The 22,378-nt window shown below is 26.6% G+C and overlaps 1 protein-coding gene across 7 annotated transcripts; it reads left to right on the forward strand.

Annotated features, from left to right (window-relative positions):
* The first annotated feature begins 9 nt into the window (after positions 1-9).
* On the forward strand, positions 10-19,861 carry LOC112592934 (mitochondrial genome maintenance exonuclease 1). 7 transcript variants are annotated; one of them, XM_025337101.1, is made up of 6 exons: positions 10-186; positions 12,795-13,089; positions 13,175-13,414; positions 18,504-18,717; positions 18,835-18,967; positions 19,664-19,861. In XM_025337101.1, the coding sequence occupies exons 2-6, from the start codon at positions 12,855-12,857 to the stop codon at positions 19,808-19,810; spliced, it is 969 nt and encodes a 322-aa protein (XP_025192886.1). In that variant the 5' UTR covers positions 10-186; positions 12,795-12,854; the 3' UTR covers positions 19,811-19,861. The 7 variants fall into 7 exon arrangements, with proteins under 7 accessions (XP_025192886.1, XP_025192882.1, XP_025192887.1 ...); XM_025337102.1 differs by lacking the exon at positions 10-186 and adding an exon at positions 280-697; XM_025337099.1 differs by lacking the exon at positions 10-186 and adding an exon at positions 280-693.
* The last annotated feature ends 2,517 nt before the right edge of the window (positions 19,862-22,378 follow it).

Here is a 22,378-nt window from a genome sequence, read left to right on the forward strand (position 1 = left end):
TGCAACAATAATTTATCGTAATACTTAATAATTACTGTATTACTGTAATAACTACGTCATAATAACGCAATATCAATATTTTAGCGGACAGTTAGGTAGGCGTATAGAATAAACGAACGCGACAGTAAGACCAGAACGGAAACGACATAACCTCGAAAAGTCGAAACATCTAGAGCGACGACGAAGGTATGATTGTGTAGGAATTTCGTATTATCTATTTTAGGTTAAATTTCAAGTTGCTTTTAACAATTTTTATATGTATATATATATATATATATATTATATAACAGTAATAATAATTAAATCGGCGGCGGCGATAATAATAATAATAATAACAACAATAATGACGATTGACGATAAGTCGTTGCCGTCATCGGGCAAATTTAAATATTTGGAATAACGATAATACTGTTATTATTTATCGTCGGATAGTACCGATTCGCGAGATCGGTGACTCGCCACTCACGAGTCACGAGCGCCTAGTTACTAGTTTAGTAGTTTCTGAATCGTCGTCGTCACTCGTCGACCGCCGTCTGGCCGTACAGAAATAGTTGACGAGTCGAAGTCGGTCTTCTACTTATCACGATTTATCAAAGACCACCAAGTACCGACCAAAATAATATTAACGTTTATTATTATATTCAATGTACTGTTTGGTTTCGGGCAAGAGTTGTTATCGTCATCGCTGAACAAGTAAGTAAGTTTTACTAACACGTACCTACCAAAGTTTGTGCTCTCGTTTTGGCTTTCAAGGCTGTAAAACACTAGACTTTCCGATCGGTGGTCGTTCTATTTTATTCTCGTTGACTTACGTTAACACTTCTTTTGAAATGTTATAATATTTAATAACAGTTCGAATATTGTTACCTACCTACACACATGTGGCAGTCTAGTTTACGTACATAATGGTCGAGTTTCTATAATCGACGTGGCTTCGGTGCACACAATAAATCATTATAATCGTAATAATAGATCGTTCGGTCGATCGCCCCGAGGGAGATTTTTACGTAATCAATTTCCCGTTGGCGCGACGTCTATTGTGTACACTGTGCAGTGTAGTTACTGTTATTACGATCGTTGCCATCAAACATTGAAACTGATTGTGGGCTCCAAGGTAATGATGCCCCTTGGGGTGTGTTTTGTCAACAAAGCTAACTTTCACGGTCTACTACCTCCCTCTCATATGTTATGCATGTTACGGGTTTATTGTAATCTTGTAGACTGCTGTGCTGCTTTTACATGTTAAACATTAGGGACATTGTTTTTGGTCAAAATAAAAATTTTGGTTGTCGCCTTTTGATGAGTCACTCTCCAGTGCTAAGCTTTCAACACTACCGATCTGTACACTCATCGTTCTACGGGTAATGTTTGTCAATTGTCCAATGACTCCACTGCACTGTTATTGTCGTATGAATTTTCACTAAATTCTATGTAATTGTTAATTTTTGTGTGATTTAAATCTGTTTTTATCATATATGATTGTACTATATGAAAGTTATCACTTTTTCTTAAGGTTTGTATTCAGATTTTATAATATTCATTTATATTTAAAAAATTTTGATTTTTAACACTGTCCAACGTCTTTCTTATAAATAAAACTAATAATAATATCAATGGATGTTACATTGTTACCTATTATTAAAAAGTTTTCTTTAAGTTACATTGTGGTAAAGTAAATGTTTGCATATTATATGATATTTATGTTGATTATAAACTTAAATTATAATTTGTTATGAAGAAAAGTAATAAATAAATAAATAAATTTTTAAAATTATGTATCTTTGTAGTTAGATCATAGGCTTATAATATTAAAAGCCTATGGGTTAGGTATATTAAATAGCAAAAGATAAAAGAATAACACTGGAATTAACATGAATCCTATACAAACTGATTTTTGTTTATCATATTTTTATACAAAAATTATTTGTCTTATATGCCATGAACCAATTTTAACTTTTGTTTGCAGTTTTTTAAGTATAAAAAAAACATATATTTTGATAAATTAACCAAATTATTTTATTGTATTGTTATACCTTTATGTTATCCTTATAGTTGGTTTTTGTTTTATACATTACTTACAATTTTAACTTAGTATTTTTGTTTAAACCAATTATTAGTTGTTTCAAACAGATTAATTTATTGAAATCTTTTTTTAAAAGATTTAAAATATGCTGTAAATTAGTATATTTATTTGTTGTTTAGTGTATCAAGATAACTTTCAAATTTTAAGAAACAAAGAATAGTCATTTTTTTTATCTATTTCATATTATTTTTAGAAGTAGTTATCAAGTTAATTAGAAAAAAATGAAAGATACCAGATTATACACGGAATATTTCAACGTAAGTTCCTGTATTAAAATAGTTGTTAAAAATTTATTTTATTGGATAGTATTAAAGTTAAATGAACAAAATACTTGATTACATACAGCATTATTTTGAGTTTATTTATTTAAATAATAAAACTTATTTTACCCATACATTTATGTAAGGCTGTAGGCGTTAAATTTTATTTAACTTCTAATTTTCTAATAATATTTTTATCAACTTTTGGGTGATTTTGTTTTGTTATCTAGTTTTTCAGTAATTCATTGTTTTTTTAAAACTTTAACTATATTATATTACTATATAGTGCCTAGCTGTTTTATTAATAAATTATTTTAAGTATCAGGAAATAATTTTTCTAAGTATTTTAATTGAGTGAATTTAACAGGAATGATGAAGCTGATCAAGTGATTAAACCAGTGTGCTATCTTGCCAGTGATGAGTACCAGAGATGCAACAGATGACCGCTATATTGACGATCCTCTTCGAATATGCAAAAAACCACCTTACAAGGTAAAGTCACCATCATATGTCAACATATCTAGATCTATAAATGGTTATACATCATCTTTAACACAGTACGATAGCAAGAAACGTGAGAGTCGTTCTAGGGATTGTAGCCCCATCAATGTACGTACAGTTAATAATTGTAACATGGAAGACCAAAGTATTATGACGAAATGTTCAATAACTGATACAGTTGATTATAGAACTGAATCTGCCAATTCAATAGTTGTAAACACAATCCAAAGACTTTATGGTTCTAGTGTTAAAGTGTCGCCTAAGGAAAAAAAATTAAACAACATTCCTACGTCAACTATAATACAAAGAGAACATGCTGATTTACCTGTCTTAAAGTTGCTCAACCCCCAATTCCGGGCAAAACTAGTAATAAATCATAGTTCACCACCCTCAAAAATAAAACTTTCAAAAATAACTAATGGTAGTGATGTAGAAATTAATGGTGGTAACTACTTTATTAAATTAGTTAATTTAGAATGTGATGCAATAAAAAAATTAATATCACAGGTAGAATGTTTATTACCAATTGCTCCTGAAAATGGCCAGGCTCGTATTCAAGCAATCATTGGTAAATCAAATTTGTTAATGTCCAAAAAAATTCAACAATTCCTTGGTTTATGTGAGAGTAATATATCCTGTGCACATGATGACTTGTCTAGACCAAAAAATAATGATTTAGAAGGGTTTTGGGATATGGTCAAAATACAAGTTGATCAGGTAAAAACTGAAATGCAAGAAATTATCAATTTAAGTAATAAAGGTTGGCCTGATGACGAAGAACAAAACAAAGATAAACCTATCAAAACTATTAAAGTAAAAACGAAAGCAAAAAAACCAGTTGTTTTAAATTCAAAGTATGATGCTGCTAGAAAAAAAGCAATTGAAGAACAACGCAAGGCAATGAAAAACTTAAAAAGTGATGATGTTATATTTTTTTAATTGTAAACATGTAAAGATTAGACTGTAATATTATGTGTTAATGAGTATTATAATATTTAATTAGTAATTGTTTAACTTTTTATTTTTATATTTTGTATACTATGTCACTTGCATTATTGTAAAAACATTATTTTAAATTTTTAAACAAATTTTATGAAAATTTAAAACAAATTGTTAATACATTATAATTATGTTGATTGAATATTTTTAACTTTATAAAACAAGTGCACTTATAGTTAATATACATTTTGTATTTTGCTTTAACCAAACCATAGAATAAGATATAACAATTAAGACAAATTTCTAAATTAAAATTTTATATGAACAAAATAACTAAAATTGAATTATCTGATTAAAACATTTTTTTTATTACTTATAATTTGTTTTGCTCGATATTTATTTATTATTATCATATTTTGTGTATAAGTTATTTTCTTATCCAATAAAATTGAGTATTATTTTTATTACATAAGGAATTTTAATTCCTACCTTTATTATAGTATAGCCCTTTATCTAATTTACCTCCTACAAGATGTTCAAAATTATTTTATAAGTAGATATTTGATAGAATTAATAATTTGTCTTGTAAATTTTTTACATATTATGTTAATCCTACGGCTTGGTTATGAATTGCCTATTTCAGAATTTAAAGAATCATAAAAACTAATTTTTAATTGAAATAAGCTAAAAAATCATTACAATATTGTAATAAATATGGGTCTTTATTGCTACAGTTAAGCATTATACTGGTTAGATAATTAGTTTATTTTAAATTAATACTAATATTATATTATCAAATGGAAAAATAAATTGCTAAAGACTTCTTCCTCAGTAAAACCTTAGATTTAGGAGGTTTAAAATCGATACATTTTAATAAATTTTTAATCGTTTAAATTTATTTTGCATTATTTATGTTTAAATAAATGCAATTTGATAATGAAAAACAAAACACTAAATGCAATTTATCATACTCATTTTTTTTCTATTTTCTCTTATGGTTCATGATTCCATTTAATTTGTTAAGTTTTTTTTTTTTTTTTAATTAAAAAAAAATAATAATTTGTATTATTTTATTAATATTTACAATTTGATTATAGGTGTATTTAAGGTTATAATTTTCGAATTGCAGATATTATTATAATCCTTTTAAACTTTAAACATAAGTTAATTATAGATTTTTTTGGCCCAGCGTTGTCAACACCCTACTACAGGAGTTACTTTAATTGTAAAAACCTGTCTGCATTGGCAAAAATATTATAGTTCAAGTTAAAAATACACGAGTACAAAAACAGATTAAACAAAAAAATAACACTCATTTTATCCCACGTTATATTTGAATTTGAATTTAATTTTAATACTGTGTAATATCTGTAAATGTATATTTTTATGATTATTAGTATGTACAGTACTATACTATAATATGACATGATGTTTTTATATGTATATATTTTTATAATTATCATTTTATGGCGTAAAGGTACGATAACACGTGTTCGAATGAATATGAGTTATACTGGAAAATATATACTAAATGCCCTAAGAATCCTTTCCTTTACTTGATTATTCAATTTATAATCATATTGTTTATTATATAGCTGCGTTAAAAACTTGAGTTCAGATGACTGTGTCAACGATGTAATTACAATTAATAATGTTATCTAATGTTTAGGATTTTTAAACATGTAATAGGTACTTCTGATTGTCACATTAATTAGTATTTTTCAATGATAGTTGAAATTCGAAGTTGTCTAACATCATTTACGGTGACACAATGGCAATGTACCTACCTAGGTGTGACTACTAGGTTCTGAACTGAAACATGTCCTTAATGTATCTATTTTTTTATTTTGTCAAATAAACATTGTTTTTAAGTATATTATACTCTTATTATATATATTTAGTTACATAGATAATATATTAAGTGTATAAAATAAATTAAATTATAATATCTATTAATTGAAAAATTGTAAAAGAAATAATAACTTTCAGAGAGGTTAAATTCTTTGAATTAAGTCAGCGAATTTAACAACAATTATCGAAATAAACATTAGTATTACTTAGATACCTTTTAAAATGACAATAACAAACTTGCTTGTGTATTACACAGTCACACGGTTCATATGCACATACATCAATCTGTTCATGATTTTTAAATATAATACTAAATATAAATATAATTTATCTTTATTATTTTATTGTGTGGAAGATACTGTTTTTGGAACACGTACTCATTTTATTATTTAATTAAATATGTTTCTATATTATGTTAAATTTATTTTAGTTGGCAATTTTTTTTTTTTTTTTTTTTTAAACCCGATAAAAATTATACTTAAATAAATAAAAACAAATATTAGAAGAAAAAAAATTGGTCGTTTTTTAAAAGAACATTGCAGTTAAAATGTATTTTTTTTTTGTGAAGGTTAGGTTAGGTTAGGTTAGGTTTTCAGATAGTGTCTATCACAGTCTAGGCTTTAAGTTTTGTACATTATTTTTCGACGGAACGATTTATCCCATTTGACCATTTCAAGTAGGCGGCCAGTATGTATCTACGTTTAATTTAAACATTAAATCGTATTTAATATATAATATTAAAGATCTTTGTTATATATATGGACAATAACTCGCACGTTCTAAAAATCATTTATACATTTCTTAAACATGAAATATAATATAATTTAGAAGTAATATTGCTTCTCATCTAGCTAGTCTCGAAACATAATATGATTATAGGGGTATGAACCACCACCACTACTTTCTCGAGGAGGACCTTGTTATGCGTACTGGTCACTGGGGTTTGCCAGCGTCCCGCGTAGAGTGAACGTCTACACATACTTTTATTCTATGACAAGCGCGGGCCATTGGGACTTAGATTATAATAAATTGGATTGGCCATTGTTGATTTATGCGTGCATTGTAGAAGTTTAATGTGGCTGAAAAATTCGGTTTAATTGGTCTCGTGGGTGAACGAGCTTACTCGTCTGTAGTACGTACATCGAAATTAGATACTTTAAACTTGATAGGTATCAGGTACATAATATTATGTTAATCATCAGATATTTGCGATAAATTGTAATCGCGTCGACGACGGCGTAAACGTAAAAACCACCTCCGACGATATTCGTGGTTTATCAGATACCTATTTATAAAATGCTTTATAACATTACATGCTGTGCCGTATCTGCGAGGGGTCCAAGGGGTCTAGACCCCCTCCCAGGACTTTTTTCAATATCTTACGCATGCTTAAAATAACTACCTATTTATTTTTAATACCAACGTAAATGTTTTCAGTTATAAATGGCTTAAACTCTGATTAAATTAACTGTTGTCTGTTTTGCATCATAATATTATACGAAAATATTATTATAGTGTCTAATAATACATTGTTATTGATGGACAACGACCTTTATCAATTTCGGTCGGCGGTCGGTGATAGTTAACGGCAATATTAAATTTGTGTCGATTAAAAATATTATTATAATAATGTAATGTCGTCTGCCGGACTGTGACAAGCCCATTATTTGCTTATATTAAAATTTATTAAAATAATATTAGAGCTTTATTTTATCTTATTTTTAACCAAATGTCGAAACTTAAATCCTGTAAAATCATATCATTCATGTTTTAGACCCCCCTACCACCGAAAAGAATTCTGGATATGTTCCTGGATCTATATGCATATTGCATATAGTAGATAGATACGTCGTTCAAACGTGTTCGTATTGTTCGTAGGTAGGCGAAAAAACAAAAAAAAATCATATTATCGAAAAACTCGAAACCTACTTAATTTATTATTACGCGTTTAATGTGTGATGGTGTACGAGCTGTGGGATTACGCCTACCTATTGGCCGTGAATTAGCCTCATCGCCGAAATCGTAAATACATAGGTGCCTACCTACTTAATATACTATTCGAGACATGTTACGATTGCGAATACGTTCCGTTTAAATTGTTATTAATGAGTAACGACTAAAATTATATTATATTAGCGTGCCCGAAACACTTTTACGTGTAATAATATGTACCCACCTGTGAAGCTGATGTTCTCAATCGAGCTTAAAAATACTCATATAGTATAATATACTATTGTACATTTGTACACAACTAACGACATGACGCACATAATAGCCTATAGGAATAACGCTATGGTCGGCAACTTTCGGTTCGCAAAACAATTTTGTATAATCTGCGTGATAAATTTATATACCAATACACATATTATACATTTATACTTAATCCATGTCCAACGTGAAAGCATTATTATGCTCGTTATATTTGTTGACGGGAAACCAGTATTTTTTCCAAACCATTGCGCATAACATATTTTGCAATGTACAATAAATTGACATTCTTTACACATGCTGTTAAGCGTGCCTAGTCTTACTGTAAACAGTGTAAACTGCACTCTCCTTAACATGTTTGTTGTACGAAAATAAAGTATTTATTATTTACCTGTATTTACCTGTATTTATTTTTAAACTTTTTTTTTTTTGGTTTCAACATAATATATTTTAATTAGACAATTTCCCCGTACCGCAGAGACGGTATTTTTGTATTGAATTTATGACAAATAAAAATATAGTTTATCATTGGTATTTTTATTACCTATATAGTAATAATTCAACAATAAATTATAAATAATAGTTTTTATAGAGGTTTAATTAATAGATATTATGTTATGTAATTAAATGTAACATAGTATGTTATAATTAATTTGTTAACATATTGTGTAAATTGTATGCACATTCGAATGAATTATGACGCGCATGTGCATTTATAATAATTTATGTATGTGTCTACAATAACAACGAGGTTAAAACAATATTAACTTAAAAAAATAACTACCAATGCCATTTTAGTGCACACAAAATTAATAATATAATATACGTAGAACTTGATGTCGTGGACGGAAAACCAATTATTTAGAACGGATATATTGAATTTTTATGTGCACATATCTGGTTTAAATTCTAAGATAAACACTAGACAATAGTAATATATGTATATATGTAAAAAATTTGTCACATACCTATGACATGTACAGGTCCTGCAAAAGTTCAATTCATTTGTTATTGACTATTATTGTAGTTGTATGCGTGTCATGTTGGCAAAATACAATTCATAAAATTTGCATTATACCTACTCACAAAATTATTCCTATTTACTTAAAATGAAAATATATTATAATAATATATTATTGAAATTATATCCCTATTGACTATAGATATAATATGTTGTGATGTGTACGAGTGTACCAATTTTCAATTTCCAATATTTATGATTGATGAACGAAAAAGCTGATTAAAATAAAAGGTACGCATTGTACTGTGTATGGAATATAAATAATATATTGTATCTTAATGATTAGAGTCCGTATTTTTATGTGAAATATATTGTAGAATTATATGAAGATATTATCTGTGCGTCATTAAATTTCGAGAAAATAAATGACAAATATAATATTGTGATGTACGTAGGTATTATATTTGGGCATAAAAATCCATTAAGACGATTATATTATGTTTTCAAAGACGTGTAACACCTACACATTGTAACTATTATAAGGTATTTTTAATAATTGTAATAATTTGTTATGAAACAATTTTAATAGCATTAACATTTTTTTAATTATATGTATTTTTAAAGGAATTAGTTCAATAGATATTATGAATACATTTTAATTTATTACAAGAAAAATAATTATAAGTCTATTAGTTACGAATAATTATGAATTGTTATTAGTTATGCACATCAGCACATCATCCTTATTAAAGGAGCAAATTTGCAAAATAAATCTAACTTACCGGTTGGTGAAGTTATCTCTGAAGCCTAGTGTTACCACTTATACCTGGAACACAATAGTAATTTTTTTTTAATTTCAAAATAGATATTTACAATCTGTTAAATAAAACAATACGTGATTTTTTCAAAATTTAATTTTAATTTTTGTTTTTATTTAATTACCTGATATTTTTATTTAATTATAATTTAGAGCTGGTCAGTAGCATTTTAGACGAAGTTGAAGGCTGAACATTATCGGGGAGGGAAACAGTGGACACATTTTTGATGAGGGTGTTTGTAATGAATTTTGGCGAGATCGATGACTGGGTATATGGAGGTTTATACGGAGTGATGCATTCGTACTTAAATATACCTGAAGTGAACGTATCAATGTATATTAAATGCTAGACGAGCCCATAGATGTTAAATCATTAAAATTTTTTTGGGGAGGGGGGCTAAATTAATTAAAGAAAATACCGTTTACTGATTAAATGAAACCCATGGATAATATAAAGACGTTAGATGAAAATCTTATGGAGCTTTCAAAATAGTGTTACCATGTCATATTGAAATCTAAATTAATTTTTTTATAATAATATAACAATACTATACAATTAGTGAATCTATATCATACATTTTTACATGAAACACGATATAATTTTAGGGACTATTATAATATTTGGAGGGGGCTAAGTCTCCCCAAGCTCCCCTATACCAAGGTGTACATTTGTATGTAAAATTAAAATTGCCATTAAATGATTATTTAAGTTAATATAATATGTTTATCCCTATTTCCTAGACAATTATATATAATAAATAATAACCAAATTATATATATATATATATTAACTATATATTAAACTCTAAATGTTGATATAAAATGAAACTGATCATTTTTAAACTCATTAAACCTTTGTAGGCGTATATGTTTAAATATAAAAACTTGTGGACTAATGAAATTGAATTTTAATAGTTATAAATAAATTTGAAAAGCGGATTTGCATATTTTTTTATGAAATACCGTTAAAATATAGTAGAGTGAATTAAACATATTTTGTTTTGTAAATTTGTATATGATATGCATATAGGGGTAAAATTATTTTCGTGTATTTAAAATTTTTCAATACTTTAAAGATTATTGAATGTTGACCTATGTTAATTTTTTTTTAGTATCGATCATCTGTATTCACTCTGTGTACATGTAAATATATATATATATATATTTAATTTTATCGAAATTTGTTTTTTATTTTATTATTTATTTTTCGTAATTTTGTAAACTATTTTAAAATACATTTTAATATTTCTTATACTATATTTTACAGTTAACTTTTTATTTGCTTTATTTTGATTTTTTTTTTGTGTGTATAGTATCACCACATATTTTATTATAAGCGGATTCTTAATTTTTATTTGTGAAATAGATTGTCAGCATTTTAATAGACATTTAAACAGTAAAGCACTTGTCAGTAGTTTATTTTTAATACAAGTTATCATTGTGCATATTTTACGGTAGGAAATATTTTTTAATCGTATCCACTTTATTTTGAACAAATTAAATTAATTTTAATAAGCGCTAATTTCGACCATAAGAAAAAATATCAATAGTTAATTGTTAATTTGAAAATTATAGATTAATTTAAATTTCTATAATACATCACACCAAGGTAGCTGATCCAATTATATGAATTTATTTGTGTTATTTTCTGGACCGAAGATTATGACCGGAGATTGTAAACTGCGCCCAAAATACAGATAACCCAAAATCACACATGTAAACTGCGTCCGAGTTTTTATCAAGTGTAAAAAATGTAATGTGTACCTAAACTGTGCCTGGGTAAAATTAAAAAAATTAATAGTTTTATTTTTGCAAAATTGTCTTTAATGTATATACATAATTTATTACAACCACATAATGTGAATAATTTAAATTAAAACAAAATTATGAATTAAAAAAAAATTATATGATTTTAAAAAGTAAAATAATTATAAGTATTACAAACAATAACATATTGTTGTTATACATATTCATTAATTGGAGTTTGACTATATAATAGTGCACTATTATATTTATTAATTAAATTTTGTAACTTTTCGCGCTTTTTGTATCTTTCTTTTTTTGTTTCAGAATGCAACAGTTGTTTCTGTGATATAATTGAAAAAGTGCACAATCATAGAGACTTTAATTAGTCAAAAATGTTGTTGTATATTTTGCAAACGGGGCACAGTTTAAGTTGTCTATAGCTCAGTTTACATTACATCTTTTTAGCATAGATAAAAATTTGGGCGCAGTTTATATTATACCTATTTAATATAGATACAATTTCAGGCGCAGTTTATAAAAAAAGGTCATTTGGGCGTAGTTAACGTATGCTCATTATGACTATTAACAGTAATGATTAACGAATAATAATAATAGTTTTGGTTTCTAATAGTGATGAAGCATAAGTATGATACGTATTTTTATATTAAAATATGTTAACACTATTTTTACTTATTTATTTTATAGGTGTCTACTAATTAATGTTTAAAAAATAATAATTGATATTAGTTAAATAAATTACGTTCCTATAGGTTTGATTATAAGTTATTTATTAACTCATCAAGCTTACGTATAATTTTATGTATATATGTATATATATGTCTCTAACATCATATAATTAAATTAATATCATGTATGTCTTATTAGTTATAATTTAACCTACTTAAAAGATGGAACGTTGAGAAAATTCTAAATTCGCTGTAGCGATTTAAAGTATTAAAAATTGTTTAAAATACTTTCAAACTATATAGTCATATAGGTAACTATATCAGGCATATTTTTTCTGATAAATTTAATTTAAAAATGTTTATACTTAATCTACATTACTTTGCCGTGAATTTTTTAGAGAGAGGAGAATAACGGATAATAGGATAGTTTCAAGTTTTAAATTATTTGAATCTTTCATTTTTACATTAAATTTTGACATGGAACGTTATTAGATACATCAAGGAAAAGAAAAGAATTAAATTCATTATAAAATGGCTAACAATACGATTTTCTCTTGTTTCCTGTGTTTTTTTTTTTTACAATTAATTTGTTTCCTTGATCTTTATTCAATTCTCTATATTATATTTATTCAAAACTTTGCGTGATGCATTTTAATATTATAAGATCCTATTTGTGATAATTACATTATAATATATTTTTATCATCATTTTAATCACTTTATTATTTTAATTGATTGTGTAGGTGCTGTATTCCTAGACTATTAAGTAGCAGACGCTTGTAAGTCACTATATCGGCATCAATATGATTGGAATACGGTCTTCGTTACGTTTTAAAACGACTGATTGTAAAAAAGATCTGGGTATCGTGTTTAAAAAAATGAATAAAGATACCAAGCAGTTATTCGGTGATCTATTGGAAACGAACAAAATGAGAAAACATCGTTTGAAATTGGCAGAAAAAATCGTGGGCGACGAGAAGGAAAAAGAAAATAATTACCTTAAACGATTAAAGTCAAAGATCAAACCGACGGCGGGAGGTACATGAAGTTTGCTTGGAGCCGACTATAAACATATCATTTTTATTTAAATGTTTATCTTACTGTTATACAATGTAATTTATAGATAGCATCAATAGTATGGTGAATGATTCAAAGCAGAATTTAAACCAAGAATACTATGAAAAGCTCAGCATTGAAATACCTTCTGAAATGATTATTCACGAAACCCCAAAACGTGATCTACCTTCAGTGACAAACATACTTAATACCACAATGTCAGAGAAGTCAAAAGCAGCTTTAGAAAATTGGAAAAAGAGTATGATTGAAAAGCTGGGAGAAGACGGTTTTAATAAATACAGCAGAGGTAACATTTGTGTTTTAGAAAAGCAACTAAACTTTTTTTTATGGTTGAAAAAAAATATATATAATATGGTATTTGCTATACTTAAGTACTGTTTACATCAGGATTGATGCTTTCTACTATTGTGTAGTCGAACAAAAAACAACAACATTTTAATAGCTTTTATAAAATTCGGAAAATGGTTATTATTTTATAATAATATAAATAGTTTTATTTTTCTATTCACGGCGAAAAAGAAAAATGCGTAAGATTAAGGCATAACGTAAACCAACTCAGTGGTATAAAAATATAAAAATAATAATATTTCTCGTTCATTATTTTATAAATAAAAATATTTTTTCAACTATCAATTTTACGATTTTTTTTATTTCATATTTTTTAAACTATTAAAATAAATGTAAAATCCTCGTAAAATCTAATAATGCACTGAACACTTTTTTGATAAGAAAAAAACAATTGTTAGAATTGAATATTAATAAGTTGTTATGTTTTTTTTTTCTGATCTGGTTTTTACTGATTACACGAATTAATTATGTTAAGTACTTACCCATATAATAATATTATCATTTATTATTATTACATAATTATTATAATACTTCATTGTGGTGTTTGCGGTTACAGAAAACGGGATTAGAGTAAATAAGATAAAAATGATGTAAGTAACTTATTATAATTTATAGGTATCAAAGACCTATAATATAATGTATTTATATATACATTAATTTATTTTAAACTCTCAACATTCATTATTTCGAAAAGTATTACATTTTTGGTACCTATATCTTATTTTTTGTTAAATTTAAATACGTATTATTTTAACCTAATCTAATGCCGTTATTTTAGATTTTAAACAGAGTTATAAATATACTGATTTTATAATGATGTTTTTTCTGTTTGTCTTTTTCATTTTTTGGGACACTAAAAATGCTTTAATTTCCAACTCTGGAGGTGGATTTTGATAAAAATTTGAATCTAGTTTACTTAAGAAAAATATATTAGTACTAATACTGGTACTTTTCAAAATAATTGGCATTCATTAAAAAATAAAAAAATAAAAATGAAAGAAACGGAAAATTTTATAAAAAATTAGAATTAAAAAAGCGAATTTTTTTTTGTTTAGATAAAAATAAAAAACCTCAGATAGGTAATTGTCATTTTCACTTAATTTATATATTAGCAGTTCTTACATTATAGATTATAATCCACATATTTTGACTTTTTTTGAGTTATTTCAAGACATTTTCCACTTAGTTTTTTTCTTATTTCTTAATTGTCGATAAAAAAATATTAACTAGGTGAAATTGCTTGAAAATTTAATATAAATTATTTTAAGTTTAAGTATTTATACGTTTTTCTACGTATAATAAAAAAAGTTAACTGAAAAATCAATTAATTTTTTTATGAGCGTTTAAAGATCAAATTTTTATATCATGGGATATTCATCACCCGTAAAATAACTATTTCTACTGAAACAATTTTGATGTTTTATTGTAATAAAAAAAAAAATTGACCCTTGGTATTGGATCATCAAACATTTTTTTTATCTATACGCGATATAGCTTTCAAAATATTTCAATTTTTTGATTTATTTATAGGCACTAGAAATAAACGATTTTATTAGTTTTTTTCTATTATTGCCGATAAAAATTATTTTCTAGGTCCAAAAGCTTGAAAATGTAATACAAGATTCATTATTACGAGTATATATAAACCGTATCTATCACTATTTAAAAGTATTGAAAATATACAAGCATAATTTTTTTTTCATTATCATTTGAACCTTATCAAACACATATTACAGTAACTTACTGGACATCTATTTAACAGCAGAAGGGTATCTATTTGTCTATTTTTTTTTTTTAACTCACTTGCAATAATGGCTACCCAAGTATGAGATCAATTAATATTTCTACCATAATCAAACCAAAAGCAAAAAAATATTCAAAGTTGGATTTTACAATTAGTATTTGGAATGGTTTTTTTTCAACGAAATGTTAGAACTGTAGTAGGTATTTGTTTTTTTCCTAAATGCTAATACTTTTTGAAATAACAAATGTTTATCGTTAAAAGAATCACTCTGTATTACACTATTAACTCGGCTCAAAGATCCCCTTTTCGAACCGCATATTTCCCCCCCCCCCCCCCCAATAATTGCACCACTGCTTCTATATTGCATTTTCACTCAAATGTATACGATATATATGTATATATACAAAATATTTCATGTAATATATATTTTGTTTTCGATCCTGATATCGGATGAAAAAATAATTCTATTATATGAAAATTCGATTTAACACTGTAAATCCAATATACTGCCGGACATAATATAATAATACACCAGTGAATTGCGCGATTCTAAATAGCTATAGCATGCTTTTCCGAATAATTCAATTCATATTTCATAAAATAATGTAAAATGTATTGTATTGTAAACGTTATGAATATTTTTTTGGAATAAACGAGAACTATAATTATTGTAATACCTGCTATATTAGTTGTTTTATAGTACTTAGTATCCATTACCCCTAATCGAATATAAAAATTTTAATTAAACTATTTTAATTACTTAAAAATAAAATACAATTTACGATACTTTTATAATAAACCGTTAAGAGCGTGTCATTAATTTTTAACTGCAGTACTTACTTTTATACTATATTTACTATTAATTCTTAGTGTATTGTGCTGTGCTTTTGAAATAACTACTACAGTACATGTTTTATTAAATTTCATTATTTTTCCGAGTTGGGTTGTTTTTGTTGTTTCAATAATTATTTTTTACTTAGAACTTTGACGATTTTCCTTTCATAATATTTTTAAGTGTTCAGTTTAGATTGCGGGTATAGTTATATATACAGCAATAGTGTATTATTTAACCTACTCGAAGAGATATTATGCTAAAATTTTGCAGACCACCTAAATAAATAGCTAACCAATATATACATATTATTATTCAACATCGATGTAATTTACCAATGGTGTTGGGTATTGACCCTCTAGAGTGAATTCCGAGAGAAGTCCCACTCATAATAATTTATTGGTACTCTTATCGTATGGTATAGAATAATAGTAGGTATATATTAAAGGTAGGCACATAATCAGAATTAAATTCACGACGGCAATATAAGTTCTACGAAATGCATACAATCTAAACAAGTAATAATGATGCAGCAATGATAAACACTGAATTTCGAGGAAAATGCAAATTTCTTGACACAATTAAAATAAATGCATTATATTCATTATAATATAGTGTAATATGTTTAAAAATTTAATCGTGACATTAGCAGCTGTTATATATCCGTCATCACAGTGTATAATAATTTTGCATTAACCAGCAGTTCATACAAATTTATGCATCGAGTTCTAAATCCTCCTGGTAAAACCTAGGTAACTATTTATTTTTTTTTTACGTCGACACTCGTCTGTCGCAGTCGTCTGCTAATCGGACTGTTTGACGAAATTGAATAATATTATTCTGTACAATAATAATAATAATAATAATAATAATAATAATAATAATAATATGTCCATTAACAACACACGTACGCGTTCGAGTGCTCGAATATCTGGATCACTAGTAGGTACTTGGCTTTCTAAAATTATTTTAACACTGTGTATTCAGCGCGGTATAATAATTCGACCTGTACAGCGGCGTGAGCCGTTTTAATCACAAATGGAAATGCGTTTAATTTGATTGTAACTGCGCCGTAGCGGCTAGGTATCGTCTCGACGGCTTTGAAAATACTCATAAAAACGGGGCGTCGAGTGGAGATTATTCCTCATGGAGTTTATTTTGGAGTAAACGTGGCTGTGAAATATCTGTAAGGTGAAATAGCTAGCCCGATAGCCCATAAAATTCCATTTTTGCAAAATACGATGTACCTACAATAACAGTTACATCGTGGTGTTTATTTCTTATTAACAACGGAAAAAATACAAATTATATTATATATTTATGTCAATTTATTCGTTTTGAATATTTATAGTTATGTATAGGTACGCTATATTCAAGTATTGTTTTCTGTTCAGGAGACACTGCGGTAATCATAATGGAATTCGATATAAAATTATAAAATATTTATTATTTACCGTATTTTTGTGTATCTAAAATTTAGGCGAGAAAGATGAAATTTAGATGAATTCTCAGAGAGGGTAATATTTATAGAATAGTTTAAAATAAAAATAAAATGTATTACCATAACACTTTTCAGTAAACTCTAAACAGAATCGACGTGCTGCTTAAGTTTTGACGATTTTACAAATACTCTTTATTAAACAATATCGATTCATATAAACCTTCATTAAAGGAATTGCATAAAAATTTAACCCAGGCTATCATAATATAACTTTAGTACATCATAGGACTGACATAGGTTTATTACATGTACTTATGTACGTATTAGGTTTCACTACCTATTTGCATCTGACAATTAATTGTGGACATGAAATGTACTAATGTATTATATGCAAATAACTTTTTTTTATGCATTTTTTTGACTTATCATTGCTGAACTGGAATAAAATTGACATTTATGGTTTCAACGGGTTTTACTTTTTTTCGGGCTTGAATTTTATTAATTGTTTATACGCAGATTACGTTTTTTAATTATGAGTACAAACCACATCTACTATCATTGTTTGTTTTCCTAATTTTGTTCAAAAATTTAATACTTATTTTCAAACTATTGATTTCATTCGTGCAAAGTGTTTCATTTTGTCTCTCGTCGTTTTAATTTATTTTTTTTACACTGCGTGAACGTGTTTTTTTTTTTAAATTATTTTTTTCTTTTTTATGTTACACTATTCAATTATTATCAACGATGGTTTTTTTTTTTTTAATAATTTTTTATAAAAATTAGTGGATAAGTGATATATATATTATATATATAACTAAGAAATATAATATGTTGGTAGGTTGAAACTTTTTAGGCTTATAAAGGTACCATACACCAAACAGGATCCTCGAAATTAATTTATTGTACCTGTACCGTATTGTAAAAGCAAGTTTTGTACAAACAAAAGTGTTGTGAGCGAAATGTTTCTACTACTATTACTATTATAGGTGTATAACTCGTAACATTTTCAGAACTAATGGCCATGGGAAGTGCTATGCATAGTAAAATACGGTCACATTTAACCGGCTGCCCATCGGACGTAAGCCATTACGACGAAGTAGAAAACTGTTGGAAAAGTTTGGGTGCAGTTATAGCAGACGTTTCGAAACCGATTTTGGTGGAAAAAATGGTCGTACATGACGGATTGTCGTACAAAGGCATTGTGGACTGCGTTGCGTTTTACAAGTAATAATTAAACACCTGAACGCATGAACCGACAAAACTAGTATTTTTTAATGTTCATTTACCGCACATCAGTTATAATATACATAAACGGTAATAATTGCTTGTCATGTTTTATAGAGGTGATCCTGTCGTAATTGAATGGAAAAAGTCGTCACGTGATAAATCGAGTTTGCAGGCGACATATGACGCGCCTATTCAATTGGCGGCTTATATGGGAGCTGTGAACAACGATACTTCCTACGACTTTAAGGTAAATTATATTCTACGCGATTTTTGTTGTTGAATTAATTATTTTAAAATTTTTAGAAAAAAACTTCTTTTTTCTTTTTTTTACCGATAATTAATTACGTTTACGATATATATATATATATGCATTATATACGCATTTACTTTCAAAGTTTGATGTATAAAAAATAATGGATGATGATGATTCTGTCTGAATTCGCGTTTTACAAAGTTGTGTTCATGTTCAGACGTTATTATTATTTTTTTTTTTTACTATTATAAAACATTAATTATGAAACGCAACTTTTTTTTTGGTACGTTCCGAGCGTGTTGTTATTGGCATAATAGAATATATGATACGCGCCATGTACACGAATACCTATTTTATTTTTGAGTGAGTTATGGGTCTTGGGGAAAATTTAGTAGATTACTCGCCATATGCGCGTGTTTCGTGCTGCATTTTTTTAGATGGTGAAAAAATCTCTGAGACTAAAAAAATTGCCGTAATTTAAGGCGATTATGATATTGGAAGGTATAGGCGGCGTACCGGGTGGACAGAGGTTTCGTTATTTAAGTTTCGTTGTATATAATTTACACTATACCAAGAAATTGTTTTTGTGTAATAAACCTATTTGTTATTTTATAAACGAAATATATTTTGCGAAAATCCACGCTTAAAGATTTTAAAATTAATAATATATTATGTAATTTTATTATTTAGGTTGAAGAAGGATTAGTAGTCGTCGCGTATAGCGACGGTCATCCGGCCAATGTTTTTAAACTGACGAAACAGGCGTGCCTCGATTATTGGACAATTTGGATGAAAAGACTGAATAAATACAAAGAAATTCAAAGTAGTTTTAAATAATTATTGTTATAGTCCAATTAATATAATTGAATACATCAAGGAACTGATTAATCTGTTTTTTCTTCTTTTGTTTCATCCGTAACTTTTACTTTGTTTGTAATTTTCACGAAATTCTTGCTGAGTCTGAAATCAAAATAAATTAAACATAAATAATACGAAAAATCCATTCAACTTTTTTTTAATGCGTGATACTGCAATATTAATATCAGATATCACTGCATGATATTTTAGATAGTTATTTATGTTTTTGTATAGGCGTATAGACTTTTTTCGTCGGGAATGCCAGTAAGTATATTTCAAAATAGATTAATTTTTAACTCCTTTCATAAAGACATAAATCAGAATTATTTTAAAATTAATTTTTATGCAATTGTAAAGTTCACAAAACAATATTTAATACGTACCAGTAAATTATAATTTTAATTTTAACTTTGACTTTTTTTTTTTATTATAATAAATAAAAATTCAAAGTTTGAATTTTATTATAATAATTAATATGAATTTAATTCACATAATATTTTATTATAGTTCTAATCTACGGTCAAGAAGATGTACATTTTTAAACTCATAAAAAACATTTTCATAGTTATTTATCTCCGATACTAGTTCTTGCTCTACAAGTTTCAACATCATTGCATTCAATGATTACTTAAATTTTATTACTCCATGCGACTTCTTAATTTTGTTTTTTCCAAACTAAGTTTGGAAAAAGCTCTTTCACTAGAGAAACTTGTGACAGAATTGGTAGTAAAAAGTTTTAACCCTTTATATGTACATTTACAAAATATTTACTTGTTGATAATTTTTCAACCACCGATGAATTGTTTTGTTTGATGGGCTTGCTACAAAATCGCGAAAAGAGCGTTGAATTCTTAGTTCACTTTTTAATTTATCACTATTAAACACAAACTTTCGTGAAAGTTGTTTCATATTAAATTCTTCAGCTTTTAGTTCAATTAAACGACCAATTGCATTTAATACTTAATGTTTTCTGGTTAAAAGACCGTTTACAAATCATCTAATATAGTGAAGAAAACATAATTTTCATTTCATTTTTTTTTATCTGCTATGGCATGTTATGTTTTAATATCATCAATTTTTATAAAAACCTTCCTATTTCCCATATGTTATAACTCAATATAAAATTCATTACCAACTTCGCGCGAATGTTTCTGGACTGTGCTATGGTTATTGCCTATTGGTAATCTAGAACTCTGCAAGGTAACGTTAAAGGTTACGTGACTGGCATCGATATGATATCCCAATTCCCAACTCTCATTATCACTAAAATGTATTTGATGAAAATCACAATTAAAGATATTATCTAAGGTCGTGACGAAAAAAAAAAAAACATAAGTTTAACTGGTCAATATTTCTCAACTGATTTCTGCCTTATAACAAAGTTTATAAAATACCTCACTAAAGAATAAAGAATAAAAAACTGCTTCACAGACCGCAGGGGATGCCATGGCATACCCGGCATTCCTTCTGTGTACGTTTATGGTTTTTTTGATAACAATTTTTACTGAAGATATTCAATTAGGTACTATGACATTTATCTAATAAATTAAAAAAAAAAAATTAAATTCACCTTTATAAAACAATATAGGTACTTTTTATTTTTTGCTCATTATTCCTTTTATTAAATTTTTATATTTTTAAGAACAATAGGGTTTTGACAGTACAATTTTGTCACTTATAAATTGACCGTATTTTTTACTTTTTATTTTTTTCATAAAATATGTTAGATATACGGTATAGTTATATTTTATTTATTAAGATTAAATTAATGATTGTTGTATAATTTGTAAGAATTCTTAGTAACATAAATTACTTTTACTTATGTAAATATAGTTTTCTCTAAGTTATTAAAAAAAATATTTTTTAATTGAGTTCTTATTTGAAGGAAAGTCTATTATTCAAAATGTATTGTTTGTTTTAACAACAATAGATATTTTATACTTTTATTTATTTATCACGATATGAGTTTTATAGAATATTTGTTTTTCAACTTTTTATTAGTTATTTTCTCCTATGAATTAATATTAAAGTTTTTGTCCTCAAACCCTTGTAAGTTTTCCTTCAGATATTATTTTGTTGTCGATCCAATAAAACAACATCTTAAATAATTCGAATAAATCATTAATATTTATTTTTGATTTCTTTATTTATTTCTACGGTGTTATGTATACAAATATGCTGTACATAATATAGAAAATATAACATAAGGGTATTACAATGATTGTTTAATGTATTTTGTAATTATATAAAATTCACTGTCTACAATAAACATGATTGTATTATATTGGAAGACAACTTAATGAGATTTTATAATAATTTAATTCGTTGATACGGAATAAAGCTATTTTATTTATTCATTTAATCATTGGTTGATGATAAATGGTTAATAATAAAACTAAAACATAAATATTGTAATGTTTCTGTTTTTGTAAAAATTCATCTGAAATATTTTACTGTGAAAAATGATTGGATAGATTGAGGTGGATTAGAGTACGTACGTATAATGTATTAGATACATTCAAAATGTTGTTTTTTGTGATTATTCAA

Source organism: Melanaphis sacchari, unplaced genomic scaffold (assembly GCF_002803265.2).
Source record: "Melanaphis sacchari strain LSU unplaced genomic scaffold, SCAv2.0 Contig19_pilon_pilon, whole genome shotgun sequence".
NCBI classification, from domain to species: Eukaryota; Metazoa; Arthropoda; class Insecta; order Hemiptera; family Aphididae; genus Melanaphis; species Melanaphis sacchari.